At 56.9% G+C, this 20519-nt stretch overlaps 1 protein-coding gene across 4 annotated transcripts in view; it reads right to left on the bottom strand.

Annotated features, from left to right (window-relative positions):
- DGKD (diacylglycerol kinase delta) overlaps positions 1 to 20519 on the bottom strand; it is a 114143-nt gene that overhangs the window by 22482 nt on the left and 71142 nt on the right. For all 4 annotated transcript variants that reach the window (XR_006356344.1, XM_044002483.1, XM_044002481.1 and 1 more), the window contains 16 exons: positions 20213 to 20317; positions 19882 to 20014; positions 18887 to 18993; positions 18388 to 18513; positions 16591 to 16693; positions 14817 to 14979; positions 13555 to 13663; positions 11048 to 11187; positions 10105 to 10189; positions 9096 to 9190; positions 8886 to 8985; positions 8502 to 8775; positions 7105 to 7266; positions 5851 to 5979; positions 2630 to 2711; positions 2005 to 2115 (listed from right to left, as the gene is read on the bottom strand). Coding sequence is in view for 3 of the 4 variants with exons in the window: in XM_044002483.1 (XP_043858418.1) it covers positions 2005 to 2115; positions 2630 to 2711; positions 5851 to 5979; positions 7105 to 7266; positions 8502 to 8775; positions 8886 to 8985; positions 9096 to 9190; positions 10105 to 10189; positions 11048 to 11187; positions 13555 to 13663; positions 14817 to 14979; positions 16591 to 16693; positions 18388 to 18513; positions 18887 to 18993; positions 19882 to 20014; positions 20213 to 20317 (2024 nt within the window). In the remaining variant the exon portion in view is untranslated. The remainder of the gene's footprint in view (positions 1 to 2004; positions 2116 to 2629; positions 2712 to 5850; positions 5980 to 7104; positions 7267 to 8501; positions 8776 to 8885; positions 8986 to 9095; positions 9191 to 10104; positions 10190 to 11047; positions 11188 to 13554; positions 13664 to 14816; positions 14980 to 16590; positions 16694 to 18387; positions 18514 to 18886; positions 18994 to 19881; positions 20015 to 20212; positions 20318 to 20519) is intronic.

The raw sequence follows: 20519 nt of genomic DNA, 5'->3' as shown, positions 1-20519 counted from the left end.
TATCATTTCTTTTCCAAATTCTTCCTGTATCATTCCCATCACTTTATTGAACTCTTCCAGGAATTCATGTTTGGCATTTATCTTTGTGGCTCTGTTTTGTTGTCTTTTTCTGAGTTTGCGTCTTGGTCTTTCCTGCCACTATTGTAACTTTTTATGTTCAGGTTCTTTTTTTGTTGTTTGCTCATTTTCCAGCCTATTTCTTCACCTTGAATTTTATGTTAAAGTTGGGCTCTGCTCCTCTGGGGGTGGGGATGCACTGTTCTAAGCTTCAGCCTTTTTTGTGCTACTGTTTTCAGAGCTAGTTTTGGTCTGTGCTCTGGTCTTTACCCAGGAAGCGCCCTTGCTCTCCTGCAGCCACAAATGCTAGTGCTCCTCTCTGCCTGGAAACTGACAGAACTGCATATGGGCAAGAGTTGCCAATCTGTGCCAGCTACACCCAGGGCCAGCAATGGGTCCCTGTGATTTCTTTGTGATCAGCTGTCTGAGTCCTTCACTGTGTTTGGGCTGAGAGCTACCGAAGCTGCTGCTGCTATGGCTGCGTCCAAGGTCCACAGTCGGAGCTCCTGCCACACTGGGGACCTGCGCCCCCCCTGCTGTGACAGACTTCTCCTGCAGAGTAACACTGGAAAATGTCTCTGTGACCCTTCATTGGCACTGCCACTGCCACTCCCAAACTTGACTTAAGGCATTATCAAAGTTGTTTGGAGGGCAATGAATGTTGGAAGAGTTCTGGATCCTGGCCTGTACTACGCTGCCTTGACTCCTGAGGCCTTTCTTTCTAAGATGACAGTGGGGTAACCATTGGGAAATGAAGAGGGCCCATCAGTCTCCATCCAAGACCAAACACCTGGCCGCCTTTCTCAAAGCCAAGTTTAGACAAGTCAGCAAGGTTCCATCCACACTGAGTGTGGTGGGATAACCTCAAGTAGGCAGACCCCAATGCTTCAGGCCAAACTTTTCATTTCTATTCACATTCTTACTCATTCACCATGCCCTGAACTAGGCCTAATTTCTTTGGATTGGGGCCAATTTGCATGGAAATCTTGAAACCGCGTCTCATACCTATAGACACTGAAACAAACACCCTTGGGGGTGAAGCAGGAAGACACAGTATTTTGTTTGAAATGGGGTGGAAGGGGGAGGGGTTATCTAAAAAGCCCTGTCTAGGGAGCCACATAGTGCCAGAGGTAGAGTGCTGGACTTGAGTTCAAAATCAGGCCTCGGGGGGGGGGGCAGCTAGGTGGGGCAATGGATAGAGCACCGGCCCTGGATTCAGGAGGACCTGAGTTCAAATCCAGCCTCAGACACTTAACACTTACTAGCTGTGTGACCCTAGGCAAGTCACTTAACCCCAATTGCCTCACTAAAAAAAAAAAAAAAAAATCAGGCCTCAGACACTTAAATTTAAAGATACATTAAAACTTTGGGGACAGGGGTAGCTAGGTGGCACAGTGGATAAAGCACCGACCTGAGTTCAAATCCGGCCTCAGACACTTGACACTTACTAGCTGTGTGACCCTGGGCAAGTCACTTAACCCCCATTGCCCCGCAAAACAAACAACAAACAAAACTTTGGGGACATAAAGTCCCCTTTGACTCCAAATGCTCTGTTGGCACAAAAACAGTACTGGAACCAGGGAGACCTGGGTTCAACTCTGACACCTGATCCTTACTGGATAGACCTAGGCCTCATTTTCTGTCTTTAAAAGGGGACGAATAGCCCTTGGCACCTCTCTCAGGGTGCTGGCAGGGAAGTACCACGTAGAACCTCACTGGGCTGGCATACGTTACCACCCTTGTCCTAAGTGAAAAGCAATTACTCTAGTGAACTTCCAGGGGTCGAGGGGCCCCCTCAAAGCCTCGCACATCTGGCCTGGAGAAGACAATCAAATGCCCGTGGATGGGATTGGATTTGTTCTAAAACCCTTTAGTCCTGAAAAAGCTGCTCTAGGCCGTGTGACCGAGAGCCTCAGAGCTGTGGCTACCTGAGGGACTCCCACCTACCTGCATTTCTCTGGGTGCTCATCACGCTTGTTATTGAAATCCAGGGAGATCTTCGCATCAAGCCCGATTCCAAAATAGTTATTCATGACACACTTCTCCGTGTAGCACTCTCTGTAAAGTTTCATTAAAAAAACGGTTAAAAACACAACTGCCTTTAGCCCTTTTAAAGCTCTTGAGACTCGGTCATTTCCCTCCATGGCCTGATGGCTGGCAGCATCTCCTCACCCCAGGGCAGCGCCTCTCCACATCCCCAGGATTACAGACGGGCCTTCCCTTCCCTCAGGCTGCCCCAGTCAGATGCCCCAGATGCTGTGGCATCTCCTCCCACCCAGGATGCGGCTGCTGTTACTTGAGATCTGCCCCTCCTCCTGCCCACTCGCCCCCGACACTTGAACTGCCAGGGTGGTAGAAACGGGAGATGTGTCCTGGGCTTCCTGGGCAACTGTGTCTCCATTCGAGTCCAGCCTCCTCACACTCTTTCATATATGGCACAATGGCGCCCTCCTATGCTGGTGTGGAGACCCCATCCCCGGGAGGACCATGGGGTCAGGCAGCTAATTCTTCTGCTTTTTCTGATGTCTCCTCTCTCTTTTAATAATGTCTCCCCATCACTGCAGATACTCACAAGTTTTCTGGTTCCGTGTTAAAGGGATCTGCATTGATGAGCAAACGACTGATGACTGAACCCCCTGGCAAGGAACCAGTATCTGTCAGAAAAGAGGAGACAACTGTCACCAGAGAGAGTAAACGTGTCCCTCTCGCTGGCTCATCACAATGCTAACAATGATAATGACGTAACTATTATGGACATTCTCAGTTTGGGGGCCAAGAATCATCAGCAGACAAACATCTCTTGACTTGAAATGCAAGCAGGGACACTCAGCAGGGGGCCCGATGCTTCCGGTTTAGGGGAGCCCCTGCCAAGACTTTCATAGGGACCCTGGCCCCTCTGAAACTGCGTACAGGTCTGACGCTCTCATTCGCCAGCCTTGCATTTTCAGCCAAATGCTGACCATTTCCCAAAGGCTTCTCAAGCTTTCTGTTTTCTGTGTAGGGTGCAGAGGGCAAGTCCACATCATTAAGCCTTTTCCACTTAAATCCTCAAAGACAATGTGTAAGAACACGTGATTTTAGGAGGATCCTGGCTTTCTGCACTTTGAAGGACGCTTGGCTTTGTCGTTCCATGAATCCTCCATGCATAATCCACCCACTGCATGAAGCCTCCCTCTCAATTCCTCTCATGCTTAGAGAGAGCCGTGGTGCCACCGCGCCCCTGGGCTGCCTTTCTTACCTTCTCCACAGACATAAATGTTTTTGATAATGTCTTTTAGACCCCTTCATACATGCAGGTCATCCCTGCTCAAATGATACAGTTTACTTATGCCCACGTGGGTCATTTCCATTCTCCTTTGTTTTAGCTGTTATTTTGGTTCTTCTCTGATTGTGGTATGACTCACCACCAAGAGAACACTGCTGTCAAAAAGATGGGTTTTTGTGGCAGTAAGTTGTTTGTGATCACCCAAAACACCACACACTTTCTCAAATGTGATTCAGCCCTTTGTCCTCCTCCTCCATCTCCATTCCAGGCCCATCTCACTGTCCAAGGTGTATGAACTGACAGACTAATCCAATGTGCTGCCTTGTCCAGCCGTATGCCACGGCTTGGTCAATATGTGTTTTTCATCCGGTTTGTTTTCCCATGTGGATGGGAAAACTCTTGTCTGTCCCACAGAGGAGGCTTCTTGGCACTCTGGGACTTGAAGTCATTGGTCATGTGGTATCTGGAGAACCTCTCACAATCAGAGGGAATAGAAAAGACCTTCTCAGCTTCAGACAGCTGCTTACTTGTACAAAATTACAAACGTTTACTTCAGTCCCTGAAAGCTCACTGTCCTATGGTCTGACCTATATAATGCCCTTTTTATTTGGCATTTTTTTTGCACCTTTTCCTTTAGATGAAGTTGGTTGTGTTTCTATGACATTCTTGGCCTCCAAACTTCCCTCTCAGTGGGGGCAAGGTCAACAACTAGGAATACAGTCAGCACCAGCACAGGCAGTGGAGCTGTGGGGTGCCATCACTGTGGTCAGTGACCTAGGATGCCTAAGAAGCAGAAAGGACAACCAGCTAGTCCCTGTAGAGGCCACAAGACTGTCTGACTCTCCCACTGCCTGGGGAGGCTTCCTGACACAGTGCATCTGTGTCTTCCTGCATGTGCTAACTGACCAGAAAGGAGGCGGCTGAGGATGTGTGTGTGTGCACGCACACTGTGCATTCAGCTCTTGTTACCACCCCCTGAATCCAAGAGGATCCGTTTTCTGGCAAGCGCTGAGCTGGTGCCGAGAAGCCTTTCAGAGACAGCTGTGGCTGCATTTCTGACTCATGACCCCTCACCCCCAGCGCACACACGCAGGCCCAGATGGAAGACACCGACAAAGAGCTAAGGGGAACACATCTCTCGGTTCAGATCTCACCAAACGCCAGCATGAGATTTTCTGGTACAGTTGTCGTGGCAGCCAGCTGCCTCTTGGAGAGTCTGGCAGTGTTAAGGGACGTGCACCAATCCTCTCGTGAGGATCGCTTGGGCCCATCTCCCTGGTCTGTCTTCTCGCCTGGCCTTGTGGTTCTATGGGATGATGTGGATCGCCTTAGCAAGGACCCCCGTGTGGGCCCTGCTCCTTCAGTCTCCTTGCTCCAGGAGCTCTGGGGGAAAGGTGGCGTCAGCGTCTCTGCGTCATGTTGACAACTTTGTGCAGACAGTGAAGTCTGAGTTGCTGCAGCTGCAGGGTCGTCTCCCTCCATCCTTCCCTCCAATTGATGTCTCTGCTCTAAGGGGCAGCGGCCAACCACACCCAGAAGCATCTGGGCCCTGTTTGGGTGTGAGGCCCCCTCTGGCTGCTCCTGCCCCTTGCCCATTCTCTCCTCTGCCTTTTCTTCCGTGTTTGCCACGTCTCTCCCATGTGCCTCACAAGAGGACCAGGCAGGCGTCTAGGGTGGCTCGCTCGCTCCTGAGCTTCCATCCCTTGATGCGAGGTCACGTATCCCTTCGTGCCCATTTTGAACTGATGCTGCCCAGCTGGTCCAGCTCCTCTCGAGGTGCCACCTCACTTTATGCCACCTGTTGCCATCTGAGCCCTGGCAGCCCAGGGTGGTGTGCACCCCAGGCCGCACTGTGTCGTCTACTCTGTGAGTCACTCTGGGCAGAACAGTATCACTCCAGGGCCCCCGTGCTCCTGTGAGGCCAACGCCAATAGAGCTGGGCAGAGCCAGTCAGAGCCGACACACATGTGGCCTGGCGGGAGAAAGGCTGGCCTTCATTCGTGAGCACCCTGGCACACAGCGGGGGCACAAGGAGAACACCAGAACTCTGGGGAATGAGGTTTCTGAGCCTCGTCTTCATCAATTCTCAGGGGCTTGTGTGTCTCTGAGGTCCCTGGGATGCCTAGGCCTGGTCCAGTCGCCTCTCTGCTCTGTTGGGGCATCTGCTGGCCTGGCCTTCAAAGCTTTCCCCAGATCCCAGAGTGCCTGAGACCACCTGTAGCAGGTGCTGGCAAAGTGGCTGACTGAGGGGTCCGCGCCCCCACCGCAGGTGCAGCCACAGAAGCGGGGCTTCTCTCCATGAGGCAGCTTTCATTGCATCACAGTTGATTTCAGGGATCGTGGCTCAGGGCCACCCACACGGAGAGGGGGTTCTCCTCCTCTCAAATACCTTCAGTCCCAGCTCAGGCCCCGGCTGGGAACAGTCATCCCCTCAGCCCACCCCCAGCCATGCTGACAGGGCCTGATGCCGCCGCCCGCTCTGAGCTGTTTATGGATGGCTGCGGGCAGGGGGAGGCACACACACTCACTTGGGTACAGGATCTTTGTGTTCAGCATTGGCAAGCCGTCGCGGTTTCCCGTCTGGGGAGGAAGCGATGCTGAGCTACCCAGCGACAAACTTCCTTTGTTTATTAGCTTTTCACAAGGGGATTTGGACACTGGAAGACACAAGAGAAAACAGGGAGAGTCAGAAACAGGACACGGCTAAGTGGCTGCAGAGTTTTTAAAAGCCTCAGGGAGCCCTTGGGGCTGAAGGTTTGTATGTCACTCATCGACCATCACGTGGAAGGCTGGAAGGCGAGATGGAGGAAGGGAAACCTAAGGGAGCCCGGGTGCCGACAGCACAAAGACCCACAACTCCTGGACATGCCACTTTCCCAGCCCCAGAGGGGAAGGACGAGCTGGGCTTCAGCCGGGGCACGGAAAGGGGACCCTCTAGAGACAACACACCTGACTCCCCTCCCACTGTCCTCGAGGAGCAGCGATGCAAACCGATGAGCTCAGGGCACCAGGACAAGCCCAGCAGGCCTTTCTTACAGTTTTTTTTTTTTTTTTAAGTGAGGCAATTGGGGTCAAGTGACCTGCCCAGGGTCACACAGCTAGTAAGTGTTATGTGTCTGAGGCCGGATTTGAACTCAGGTACTCCTGACTCCAGAGCCAGTGCTCTATCCACTGCGCCACCTAGCTGCCCCTCAGCAGGCCTTTCTTAAGTCGCAATGGGCTAGCAGAGGCCCCCCAACAAGCCCTCTGTTCTCTCACTGGAACCCATGTCACCCAGTGCCCAGGCAATGCCCAATAACCAAAAGCCATCTGGCAAGCATGTGTGTGGAGGGCATGGGATCAGGAAGGCCTGGCTGTGGGGGGCAGGGGAGAGCCCCACAAAGAGCAGGTGTGATCTCCAGCCTACCCACCTGTCTACCTGAGGGGGGGCGCAGGGGGAGGGAATGAGGGAACAGATCTGACAGGAAGGGGAGGAGCTTGTGGGGGAAGGAGAGAAGTCGGGCACAGAAGGAGGCAGTAAAGGCTCTGACCCCTGGGGGACAATTCTAAAGGGTCTCCTGGGCAGCGCCTTCCACAGGAGCTCAAGGAGGCTTCAGATAGAGTAGAGGCAGGCAGAGACTCATGGGCTGTCTTGGGGGGGAGGCCTATGGGTTATCCACGGGCCCTCCATCCAGGCTCGGTGGCAAGCCGTGGGCACCAGGGCCGTGTACAGGGACAGCCTCGTGGTCCCAAAGGCGAGAGGGCCGAGCGTCCCAGCACCGAATGGGAACTGATAATGGTACCTTTGCGGTGGCTCCTCCCTCTCGACACGCCGCCATTCCCTCCGTGAGATGACTGCAGGGAAGGCTTGTCCGTGGCCTTGGGCTCTTTGCCCTCCTCAGTGGCAGAGAGCCCCAGGATGAAGCCTTCCTGCTCCTGCGTCTGGGCATTCTGCTCGTCAACAGCTGGGCAACGGGAAAGGAAAGGGGCAGAGGGTGTCGGAGTCGGCAGGTGGACGGGTCCCTCTGGACACCAGCCCACCGTGGCCAAGACCCAGTGGAGCGGAGAGGAGACCGGACCAGGCCCAGGCACCCCAGGGACCTCAGAGACATACAAGCCTCTAAGAGTGGATGAGGATGAGGCTCAGAAACGAGCGAGCCGCCCTAGACTTCTGCCTGGTCCTCTTGTGAGGCACGTGGCAGAGAGACGTGGCAAACATGGAAGCAAAGGCAGATAAGAGAATATCAAGGGATGGAAAAAGAAAGGAGGCGGATAAACAGCCCAGGACAAGAAGACAGAAGAGTCTGGGTGAGTCCCTCAGGCTCCATCCACCGGCCACGCCCCATCCCCTCCGGAAGCGAAGGATGCCAGCCAAGGGGGCTGGGGGGGGGGGTGGCGGCTCAGCCCCGTCCTCTCCCCCAGGCTGGCTCATCATTCATCTCCAGCCCCTCCTCTGATGCTGAGGACACAGGGCAGCTGTTCACACCTGCCTTTCACAGGATGGGGGGGGCGGTGGGGGGGGTGATGCATCACCAGGGCCATGGCCCCCAGTCAGGCAGGGCCCAGAATCCAACCTTCCGACTCTTGACCTAGCACAAAGTCTGGAGCCAATAAGCCCAGGGCTGGCAGGGCCTGAGGGGCACCGGGGCCTACTCTGCAGCCCCCTCCTGGGGATGCCCGCTCACACTGGGATAGCTCCAAAGCCAGGCAGTGCCTGGCACTGTGGGAAGATTGCCTGCGAGCCGCACCCGGAGAGAGCATCCACCTCTATCACAGCAAATGCCTGCAGAGGGGAGGGGCAGGGACCTGGCCAGCTACTTCCCCAGTGCCACCTACAGCAAAGAGAGGCTGCCTGGAGCCCCAAGGGGCCGAGAGACCTGCCTGGCTCACACAGCCCCACGGGTAGTCTTCCCGACCGGCCACGTTGCCCCTCCTAAGGGAGGTCTGTCTGCACAGGCTCCCTCAGTACCGGGAAAGGCATTCTTTGTGCCTGTGGGGTCTCGGCATGGCCACCTCTGGGTGCTGCCCTCAGGGGGTGTCTCTGGCAGACCCGGGCTGGGCCAGAGCCCCCTTTGTGCACACATTCTATCCTCGCCACATTTGGCAGGAACGATCTCAGGTGGCGTGAGGCCTAATGCCTGCCCAGGCCAGGGTCTTCCCAACTGACCGAGGTGGGGCGGGGGGGCCCACGGCCGCCTACCTTTCTCTGCATGTTCTATGATCTGACGGATCGCCTTCTTCAGGCTGTTGGCTCTTAGCATGAGCTGCTCCCGAGGCCGGAAGATCTGAGGCCGCGCCGGGCAGGCCGAGGCGATGGAGCGGTCGGTGGAGGAGGTGCACACTCCGCCGGAGCCGTCACCATCTTCCGTCTCTTCTGCAATGGTGGGAGGAGGGATGGGCAGGGAGGAGGAAGCTTGAGACTCCTCATTCAGCGTCTTCAGGAGAGAGTCCAGCTTCTCTTTGAGCACAGAGCACTGAAGGAAGGAGCCGGAGAGCCTCAGTCCTTGCAGGGGAGCCCGGCCCGCCCCTGCCTCGTCCGCACGCCCTCCAGGCTCCGTGTGCCAGTGCCCCCCGCCACACACACCTTCCTGGCCATGACTTCGGATTCTTCGGAGCTCTCTGTTGTTTTCTCATATGCTTTCCCGACTCGTGCCACAAAGTCCTTCACTGTTTCACAAAGCACCCTACAAAGAGGAAGAGGGGAGGCTGGGGGGCACGGGGCCAGGCATACAGGTCCCCTCCCAGAAGCCCTACCTTCCGTGCCTGCAGCGGGGCAGCCGCTCGTGGTACGTACTTGGCGGAGGAGATGACCACAGAATGCTGATCCGAGGTCAAGATTTTGGACAAGTGGGCAGCCACCGAGTCTTCATAGATGAGAATCTGCTGGACCTAGGGTTGCATGGACACAAAGTGATGATGGGTAGAAGGGTAGAGGCCCTGGGTGGGCCGATCTGCAGCTCTGGGAGGGGCAGGTCCTCGCTCTCACACTCCAAGTGGCTGCTCTGCCACAAGAAGGCATCGTCAGGACAAGACCAGCACCCGAGGGCCTGACTAAGGAGAGGGCATTGAGGGCCCCTGCAGCCTCCCGATGGGGCCAGTGGCATAGTCTTTAGCAGAGACCCGATGCCTGCTCCCATAGCTCTCTAATGGGTGACTCTGGGTTTCACCCCCTTCTCTGACCTGAGTCCTGTTTTCAGGCCTCTCCCCGGCCAGGCCGCACTCACCTTGCCCCTTTAAGAGGCTCTCGGTCTTTGGGAGGACAATGGTCCTCGGAGCTGTCTGGGCACAGAAGCCTAAGCCATGCTGCCCGTGAATCTGCCAACCAAGGGCTGACCTCTCAGAGGCTGAGGGATGGCAAGGACATCCCCGGGTGAGCCAGGCAGCACTTGGGCTGGGCACATAGTCAGACTAGACGCAGCAGCACCCGAGGAGCTGGGCATGGGTGTGGTGTGTGTCCAACATTACCAAAGGGGAGGGGCGCCAAGGAGAGAAGGATGGCCCCCACTGGTCAATATCAAGGCCAAGCTGACTGGCCATTGGGGAGCAGCTGCCTCCAACTCCTCCATCCCTTAGCTTGGCTATTCCAAGGAGTGACATTGCTCCTTCCCACCCATGAGGAAAGAGGGAGCCACAGGAGGTTCTGGGCAGAACTCACAGTGAGTGACATTGGAGGAGTCAGCCATCGGGGAGGGGTGGGGTGGGGTGGGGGAAAAGGGCTGAACCAGGAGGCCATGGGGTGAGGGGTGAGGGGTGGGGAGGCTCCACGGGAGGAGCTCTGTGGGAGGGGCTGAGGGGGCGGCTACCTCCGAGTCCTCACTGAAGTCTTCTGTCACCGTGGAAGATGATGCCTGTCGAGGGAGTTTGGTTTCATACACCATGATGCTCCACCTGGGAATTGGGAAACCACCACTGACAAGTGTGACCTGCAGGTCCTTCCTCTGCCCAAAGGACGAGCCCTGAATGCCAACAGCAGCGCTCCCCTCCTCCCAGCTGGCTCCACCGGACTCCAGCAAAGGAGAGTGAGGATGCTTCCTGAAAGGCGGGGGTGGGGAGGTGCGCCAGAAGCCTGGACTTCTGGGGCTCCCCACTGGGCCTGTGCCGCTGGGGGGGGGGGCACCCCTGCCCATTGGCTCTGGGGCAGCTCTCCAGCCAAAGTTTCTCTCTGTGAGTGCCCAGCAATGCTGCTGTGGGACACCCCCGGTCTGCCAGACAAGGCCTTCATGATGGGCGAGGTGGGCATGCCCCCGCCCCGGAGCCCAGGGGTCTGTGAGTCACTCAGCTATCGGTGGCCTCTCCACACACTGTCTCCAGTACTCAGTGGCTCCGGAGTCCCCTTAGGGGCTTGGGCCCTCTCTCCTCCAGAGCAGAACCTGCCCCGCCCTTGCCACTCGTGTGCGTATCCTTCTTCCAAAGAGAGCCCACCTGCCCGTTGGGGGAACAGTGCAATCTGTGTGTGACGGTGCTGCTGTCACCCTGACTCTGTCTGCAGTGGATAGAGCACCGGCCCTGGAGTCAGGAGGACCTGAGTTCAAATCCGGCCTCAGACACTTGACACTTACTAGCTGTGTGACCCTGGGCAAGTCACTTAACCCCAATTGCCCACCAAAAAAAAAAAAACACAAAAAGAAGAATTGGAGGCACCAGCAGAGGCTGGGAACACCTGCCCGGGGCAGGTGGGCTTGCCCAGGAGGGAAAGCCAAGCCTGGGCACCGGGGAGGCCTCGTCGAGCCTTCCGCCCCCACTTACCGGTCCAGCATCTTGGTGCTGGCTCTCTCCAGCTTCTCCAAGATCTGGGGGAGCTGAGTGTCGTCGTCGCAGGCTGAGCCCCAGCCCAACACGCGAGCCAGGTCGTTTCCTGTCCCGAGGGGCAGCACTCCCAGCTGACACTACAAGAAATGAGACGCAGGCGTGAAGTCTCGGGCAAAGCAGCCGACATCACTAACCACCCCCAGGAGGGAAGGAGTCCCTGGCGTGGGGCACCTGGCCGGCCAGGGCAGACAGGCACTGAGAAGCCCCAAGGAGCCAAGTGGGGGGCGGGCAGGTTGGCCTTTTGTCTCTCGGGGCGTGGCTTCAGAGATCTGCCTCACTCTAGAGCTCCCAACGGAGTCTGGCTTCATGCTCCCACAAACCTCTCTCGCACCCAGGCCCTCCAGTCTCGTGATGGGAAGCAGTGCCCTTCCTCAGAGCATACTCTTGCAACGGCCTCCTGAGTGGTTGTCCCAGGCCTTCCACTCCTCTCCTCTCCAATCCTCCTATCTTAATGAAATCATCCCCCCCTGCTCATACGCACCCCAATGAAAAGAGGGCTGGATTTGATGCCAGAGCCCTGGGTTCAAATCCAGCCTCACCTACTTACTATCTGGGGGACTGAGCTAATCTCTCAACATTTCAGAGCCCATTTCCCCGCCTGTAACATTAAGAGTTCAGACTGGCCAGCCTCTAATAGCTCTCCCACACTGTGTGACCAAGGCATTCGAGGCCCCTCACAAACTGACCTAGATGTGTGCCACCTTCCCTCCCCCGTAGCCTCTGACTAAGTGTGTGTAGCCTCGGCCTAGACCACGGCTACATCAAACCCCTCTATTCTTTGCCAGCTCCTACCTCAGCCCTTCTTCATACCCCGTTCCCACTAAGCACACAGTAGGCACTTAATAAAGGCTGGCTGAGCTCCCTAATGCCCTGGGCTACACTTAGAGTTTGAGAGCTGGGAGGGATGGTGGTGATGCTTGCGTTGCCCCCCTTTATCTACGACCTTCTCTCTGGGGGCCTCCTAGGGGGCTGATCCCCCCTGTCTTGTCCTGGACTCATCTGAGCACAGGTAGTAGGTACGGCCTCCTCCCTTCCAGCCCCCAAGGCTTAGCCCCCAGGAGACACCGGACTCTTCAACCGTCCAGTCCCCATAGACGAGCAATGGGTTGAGTCAGGCGCATTTCTGGACATTCACCACCAGGTGGTGGTGCTGTGCCTTGCTGAGGCAGAAGCCCTTCCTCCTTTTTCCCTGGCTGCACCGCCCCCCCCCCCCCCAGCTTTCCTGGGAGTTAGGGGCCCATACCCTGGAGCTCTGGATGAGGAGCCATTTCAGGGGGCTTCCTTCTCAAAGTGGGGCCTGTGGGGAGCGAGACACACTTGGAAGTGGTGCCATCAACACCCTCAGGAGACACTCCATGAAGGGGCTCAACCCCAGAGCCTGAGCCCCCCGGGGAGTCTAGAGGCCCCACCTTCCAATTCCCATCATGGTAGGGCGGGGCAAGAGAGGCACACCCATCCAAGGTCATCCAGGTGGAAAGGGGGCAGGGGTAACTCTAACACTGGTGAGCTGCCAGGACACTGCCGGGCTCAGACAGGGCCCCTGCACTTCTGGCTTCCAGCTTCTCTCCCTGCCGGCCTCTCCTGGTCATCATCACTGCCTCCCTTCCACCTCATCCCTACTTACCCCCCAACAGCTGGGGTTCTTGGAAATCCTTTTCAAAGATATTTGGATAACTGTATTTCTTTCTTTCTTTTTTTTGGGGGGGGGCAGGGCAATGAGGGTTAAATGATTTGCTCAGGGTCACATGGCTAGTTAAGTGTCAAGTGTCTGAGGCTGGATTTGAACTCAGGTTCTCCTGAATCCAAGGCCAGTGCTTTATCCACTGCGCCACCTAGCTGCCCCTGGATAACTGTATTTCAATGTAATTGGCTCCCCTAGTAATCCTGGGCATTTTATTTGATGTATGTAAAGGCGGGGCAGGGACAAGCATTTAAGCACCTACTATGTGTCAGGTACGACACCAAGCGCTTTACAGATATTATTTAAGAACACACATTTCTTCTGAACAGTGGTCTCCACGGCTTCCCCAGACTGCCCAAGGGGGTCATGATGCTCCAAAAGTGAGGACCCTGGGGTGCCAAGAAGAGGCGCGCTGTAAGGAGCCGCGTGGTGCTGCCATGCTGGCACTACTGCCTGCCCCCTCATCTCCAGGGCTCATCCTGAGGCCATCAACAAAACTCCCACCCCAAGGTGTGGGCCCACCTTGCTGCACCTGCCCTCTGGGGCCCAATGCTCGCCCACTCCCTCTCCTGGCCACTCTGGAGTTACACTGGGAGGGGCTGCTGGGAGAATGAGGCCTGGGAAGAGGCAGGGGGAACGGGCCGACGGATACCCACCATCAGAATCAATGCTGTTCAGGGCGGTCGGGGGAATGACAGACACTTTACACAGACCCAGGGGGCACTTGGCCAGTAACGAATCTTTGCACGACGTATGGACGTACCTGTTTGTGAAGGCTGAGGCTGTCGATCTCAGAGAGGACCCATCCAACACTCCCATCCCCACCACACACCAGGATCCGGAAAGTGTCAAACTTCTGGAATAAACGCAAACTGTGGGCAGACAGAAAACCCACGGTTACTAAGGTCCCAACACTCTCCTGCCTGGTAGCAAGGCTGAAGTCTGGAGCCTCTAGGTCAGAGGATGCTCTTCAGCCCGCTGACTGCCCCGTTATCCCTAAAGCACTTCTCTGGAGAGGAAGCAGTCAGCGCCCCACTATCAGGGAGGCTTTGGACGCTGCTCAGATGTCAGAGAAAATGGGGCCAGAGAAGGCCTTTCTGTGGCTCCACCCCCCACCCCCACTCTCCTCAGGCAAACCTCTGCTCTGAGACAATGAGGATTTAGGCAGCTCTTCCCTAAGGTTTGCAAAGCACTCCACTCCCAATGACCTGGGAAACTGCATCACAGACAGAGCTGGGAAGGGTCTGAGGGGTGTGGACATGCGCTCCCGCTTAGCCCAACGCGCCAGCCTCATGGGTACACTGCCTGCCCCACACAAGGGTGGCATCCAAAGGTTACCTGAACACGGGACGACATGGGCCCTTCTGTGGGGACCCCCGCCCTCCCCCAACTCCACTCTCCAACCCTTTTCTGACAGCAGATTTTCAGCCCATGATAATCAAGGATGACTGCCCCATAGCGCTGGCTCCCGCACTGATGCCAACGAGGCTGCCGTGGGGCATGCTGCCCACATATTCTCATGGATGAACTTCCCTAACAGGTCCTTCCTGGAGGAAGGAGTAAACTAAGGTCAAATAAGTGTCCCCAGAGTCAGGACGCCCGCAGGAAGTGCGGGAGGCGTTTCTGGCTGGGCCTGGCCACCATCAGACAGGAGAGCACACTGACTGACGGTGTCCCATTACGGGAGACTCCGCTTCCCCCAACCACAGAATCCTCGATTACCTAAGGTAAACTGGGGGGAGAGAACAGGTTTGGCAAGAATGTTTCAGATCTGATATCCCGCCCGGGCTCTCATCTACTGCCCATTCCCACATCTGCATCCTTGGGTGAACAAGGATAATAGACATCTGCTCCCAGCTGAGGGGGAAGGGAGAGACAAAAGGGAGGGGGAGAAAGAAGAAAGGAGAGAAAAGAGGGAAGAGAAGGGAGAGGAGACAGCTCAGGGGAGGAGAGGCATCATCCTCTGCAGGCGCCCGGGGCAGGGCTCGGCCACCCCCCTTGCCCCGGCTGGACTCTGCTCCCTACCCAAGGTGGGGTCCTCCATTCATGAGGTCAAAGACCTGGGCTGGGTTCAGCAGCTGTTTGAATCTTCTCAGAAACTTCACTCCCTGGTTGTCTCCGCTTTTGGAATTGACAAAGACCAGCAATGGGCTGGTACAAGATGGGGGACACGAGGCTTTCCAGAACCCTGGATGCAGAGAAGGGAGAGGTGACAAACCCGGATGACGGGACTTCTCTGGGGGTGCCGAGGCCCCCCCCCCATAAAGGGCACACCCATTTTCTACATAGGACATGGGCCCCGCAAGTCCCAAGCCCTGCCCTGGTAACGGGGCCAACTCCATAGGCCACTGAAAGAATGCAGCTTGTAAAGAGCATCCTCCTGCTGGCCTCCGAGGAGAGCCCTGGAGCGTAGTCCTCACGTGGCCACTGATGGCTTGGCTCAGATCTGTCCCTCTGAAAACTGCCTGCACATGCCCTCCCGCTGTCTGTCAGTTGGGGAACGGCTCTTCTCCTGACAAACTGGACTTGGTTCCCCTTTATTTATTTGTTTGTTTTTTTAATGAGGCAGTGTGGGTTAAGTGACTTGCCCAGGGTCACACAGCTAGTAAGTGTTAAGTGTCTGAGGCTGGATTTGAACTCAGGTCCTCCTGACTCCAGGGCCAGTGCTTTATCCACTGCACCAACTAGCTGGTAGGCCTTAGACACTTAACACTTACTAGCTGTGTGACCCTGGGCAAGTCACTTAACCCACACTGCCTCACTAAAAAAACAAACAAATAAAGAGACTATGCAGAGACCCCCCCACCCCCCCCCCCCCATTTACCTGCTTCTCTCCTAGATTTGTTCGGACAAAACCCTCACGTATTCCCAACTGTGCGTTTTACCTCGAGTGATGCTTCCAGCCTCCCCCCTTAGTCATGGTTGAGGCAGGCTCACTTTCACCACACTCTGCTCATCATGCCACCCTCCTGCCTCATCAGGAGTCTCCCTGGCTCTGGTCTATGTATAGTTTCTGCCAGACTGCTTTTTCTGGCTTTCCCAAGGGTTTGCTTGAATACTGGATTCTTGCCCCGACAGTGGGATCTCTGGGTCTCCCAGACGCCAGGCTATTACTGTGTTTCTGCACACTGTACCTCCTGTCTTCTGCTGACCAAGCTCCCCCTTCTTGGCCAGGCCCGCAGTGTTCAGATGGTTCTGTGGTACTGCTGGGCCCCCACAGCCTGCCCACAGGTCAGCTTCCCCACCCTGGGAGAGTGGAGGCCCCACACCTGCAGCACTTGAGCCTTTTCCCAACTGCCTCCGGCTCCCGGCTCCCCTTACCTCACAACAGAATGGGGATCACTGTCAGCTGGTACCTGAGACCTTGGCCCGCCACCCCTGCGGATGCAGATTACATCTGCTTGGCTTGGTCTCCTTCCTACAGACTCAGACTCGATAAATCAAACTGTTCAGCCCCAAGCAGGGGACACGAGGCAGGGGAGTCTCATGGGGCCGGCTTTACCCTAAATGCTGACACGTTAGCCGGGCCATCACGTCTGCCTCATCTGCTGCTGACCATTGCCCAGGGGGCAGCTGAGGGTCTCTAAGTCTTCAACCTTGTCAGCCATTCTGAGAGCTCATCCTGAGGCCATCAACAAAACTCCCACCCCAAGGTGTGGGCCCACCTTGCTGCACCTGCCCTCTGGGGCCCAATGCTTGCCCACTCCCTCTCCTGGCCACTCTGGAGTTACGATGGGAGGGGCTGCTGGGAGAATGAGGCCTGGGAAGAGGCAGGGGGAACGGGCCGACGGATACCCACCATCAGAATCAATGCTGTTCAGGGCGGTCGGGGGAATGACAGACACTTTACACAGACCCAGGGGGCACTTGGCCAGTAACGAATCTTTGCACGACGTATGGACCTGAAACAACAATCACAAAGAACGGGCTGACCCTTTTCGGACAGCCTTCCCCACCTCCCTGCTCCACCAGTCCCGGCTCAGCGGATACCCTCCCGCTTCAGGGTCTCGGGTTTGGAGGGACAGAGGATGAATTAAGATCACCTGGGGGGCAGCTAGATGGCACAGTGGTTAAAGTGCTGGCCCTGGATTCAGGAGTACCTGAGTTCAAATCTAGCCTCAGACACTTGATACTTACTAGCTGTGTGACCCTGGGCAAGTCACTTAACCCCCATTGCCCCGCAAAAAAAAAAAAAAAAGATCACCTGGGTCTTGCCATGGTCCCAGGGGCCCCCTGCCTGCTCACTAAGGGTACAGGGTGATGAGAACAGCGGGCATCTAGGGATGGGGCCTTCGGGTTTACAGAGCCTCACAACAGCCCCAGGAGGCAGGTGCTAACTCCAGGCCTGGGCTCTGGGCATCGAGGCGCCTCCCTTCCTTCTTGGGACGCTGCATGCCACCCCTGACATGCCATCATGGTCAGCTGTGCCCTGTGTCCTGGGAGAAGCCCTGGGGCTTACTGGCCCTGCCTGCCTCATTTCCCTTCCACTGCCAGGCACCTAACGCAGCACTCTGCAAACAGAGGCTCTAGGCATCAGGTTCCTCATTGAAAAACTAACTTCCTTCAAAGGATTTTCTCCCCCTGACCTCCATGTGACCTCTACACGCTCCATTACTTGACTTAGGAGGCATGCCTTCTTCCTAGGACAATCTAGTGCTCGCACTGACGCAGCCCCGGGCCACACTGCCAGCCCCTAGGACCCCGGCAGACAGGGGAGACAGGGGAGGGTCCTGCATGAGAAGGGCCAGAGGGTTGGGGCACTGGCCTGGGACACCACAGCCAGTGGGAGGCTGCCCTTTCCCTCCATGAGACGTCTTTTGGGGCGCTGGAATGTACCCCTGAGGTTCCCAGGCATTGGGAGTCCTGGCCTGGGAGTCAGAGAGACTCACATCGCCTCTCTCTGCCTCAGTCTTCTCATCTGTAAGACGGCCTCTCAGGCCTCTCCCAGCAGGCACTTCCGGATCCAATGATCGTCTCCCTTAAAACCACTCTCCTGCGAGAGCTTTGGGCAAAGGAGAAGGAAAATGGCGCTTCCTGACACCTCCCTCTCCTCGGGAGGGGGGAGCTATGATCACCCCATTTTACAGGTGAGGAAACTGAGGCAAGCAGCAATTAGGTGGCTTGCTCAGGGGCACCAAGCTAAGTAAGCGTCTGAGGACAGATCTGAACTCAGGCCTTCCTGTCACCTGGCCCAGTGAGTGCTCTGTCCCTGTAGGTGCCCAGGCTGGGTCAGGGGACGTGATTCAGGCAGACCCTAAGGCCTAGATCCTCCCTCTCCCAGCCCATCTTGGTCGTGGCCAACACTGGCCCCGGGTGACCCTTCCTCCGGAGAACCTCTAAAGCCTGGCTCTTTGGTGACTCCCTGCTGGGCCCCTCTGGTCTGGGAGCTGATGCCAACACATGGTAGTAATGGGGCCATCCAAGGATTACAGGAGCAAAGTCGGCCTGGGTGAGACCTGCAGGAAAGGGAAGGCCTAGTGGGGGAAGAGAGCCCCCCGTCCAGTGAAAAGGAGGCAAGCGGCAGCCAAGGGGCTGGACCCAGGCTCCAGAGTGAGCCAGGATGGAGGCGTGGCACCGCACCCCGCCCGGCGCTCACCATGGCCTTGCACCACAGGCAGCGCCAGTCCTGCAGCCGAAGGACACTTCCACACGTCTTCTCACACACAGTGCACTTGGCGCTCACAGGGAGGTTTCCTTCCAGCCACTGATGGGGCATCGAGATCTGCAAAGTGAGCAGAGGCAGAAATAGCTGAGGCTTCCCTCTGGAGTGGAGCACGGGCTAGGGCCAGAGGCTGACTGGACACTCAGACCTGCAAGCTCCAGGGACCTTCCTGAGGGCCACCCTTTTAGCCAAGGGTCCCTCCGAGATGAGCTGGAACCCACCCAGGGGTCTGGGACCCTGAAATGTCTCTGAGGCCCCAGACCCCAATACCTCTGAGGCCTGCTCCCTTCTGCCAGATCCCAGAGTCTCCTCTGGCAGGCACCAGGACAAACACCCGCCTTGAGGGGACAGCAGGGGGAAGGATGGAGTAGCCCAGAAGGAAGGGTGATGAGCTGGCCCCAGGAGGGGCAAGTGGTGGGGCTCGGGCTCCTACCCCATCTTCGTCCTCTCGGATGTCCTTCCCTATGGAAGCCAGCGTCGTCCACTTGCAGTTGTTGGTTGCCCGCACAGCGCAGCGCTTGTGGGCTTTGAACTTGCACACTGGGGGAGAAGGCAGAGGGAGAGACCGGATGGTGGCCTGAGCCCTGCTATCTGACCTTGAGACTTCCAGGGGGACCCAAGGTACCTCCTGGGTGGCCCACGGACAGGGGGAGCCTCGCCGGGACCTCTGGTGAAGGGCAAAGCTGTGCTCCGCTCTGTGGGCTGATAGACCCGGCCTGGGAGGGTCAGGGTTGGAGCAGGGCCTGGGGCAAAGGCTCCTCTGCCCCAGTGCCAAGGACAGGACCTGACCCAGGCAGCCCAGCCTTGGGTCCTGCCCAGCTGACCCAGCCCAGGAGGGTGGAGGAGGGTCCTGGCGGCCAAGGCCTTGGCCCTGCTCTGGCTTCTCACAGCTGATTATTCTGCTCTAAGCAGCAGTGAGGGGAAACGGCTTCATCCAAACTGCTGCCAGGTGTGTGTATGGGGAGGAGGGGGGTCAGGGAGGACCCAGGCGTGCCCCAAAGCACTGAGGCCACCGCCCTGAGTGGCACAGAGGTCGGGGTCTTGGGCTTGGTGTCCACAGGACCCAGGTTTTAATCCCACCTCAGGCCCTTCTGGTCACAGGACCTCTCTCGGCCCCAGTTTCCCTATCATAAAATGGGGATAATGAGATGCCTGCCAGGGCCCTCCTGGACAAGCCGTGAGCCCTGGACAGAGGCAAGGTCTGACTGGGCTCACGCTTCCTGTGGGTCAGCTTCCTCCCCCCATCCCCATCTCTCTGGGGGCAGATGGCAAGACCATCCCCCCCATTTTACTTGTGCCCTCAGGTGGGACAAAGGGGTGGAGGAAGCCTCCATGGAGGGGTGTTAAAGGGACATGGGGGGGCACTGCGGGAACAGGCTCAGCCCTGTTGGTGCCACTGGCTTTCCTCATGGGGCAGGGAGCATATACCTTCGCAGGACAGCCCGTGGGATGTGACTCCAGACAGCGCCTCGCGGCACACATTGCAATACGTGGGCCTCGCGTGGGAGCAGGCGTACCAGTTGTGCATGCCCGAGAAATGGTCCATACTATACTGGGTGGACTGGGAAGGTGAGGTACGAGGGTTCAGTGAAGGAGGATGGGGGACATGTGCCCCACCCTGCCCCACCCCAGCCACATAGCCCTGGGGGAGCAGGGAGTGGCTCCTCCTCTTCCCCCGACTGTCCCTCCCTTCAGAATCCCCAGGCTGCCCCTCGGGTCCTCACAAGTGCCTCACCCCCCTTCCCCATCCCAGAGCCACCTCAAAGTGCTCTCGGTTCTGCACGGTCTTCAGGGCTGCGATCCAATCTTCCATCTCTTTCCTGTTGTCTGCACACAAGATGAGCTTCCGGCATGGAGTGATCACCTGGGGAAGAGAAGGGACAGCCTCACCAGGGAGGTCAGGAACAAGTGGAGCACGTCATGCCTCGGAAGGGTTTCCCCTTAGTAACAACTGTCTTTTGAGAGGTTCTGGTAACAAGCATTTATTAAGCACCTACTGTGTGTCCTCATCTGTAAGATGGGCTGGAGAAAGAACGTGAAAGGATTCAATAACCACCACAGCAAGG

The sequence above is a fragment of the Dromiciops gliroides genome, chromosome 4 (assembly GCF_019393635.1).
Source record: "Dromiciops gliroides isolate mDroGli1 chromosome 4, mDroGli1.pri, whole genome shotgun sequence".
Classification (NCBI taxonomy): Eukaryota; Metazoa; Chordata; class Mammalia; order Microbiotheria; family Microbiotheriidae; genus Dromiciops; species Dromiciops gliroides.
This window is presented reverse-complemented; position numbering and strand designations above follow the sequence as displayed.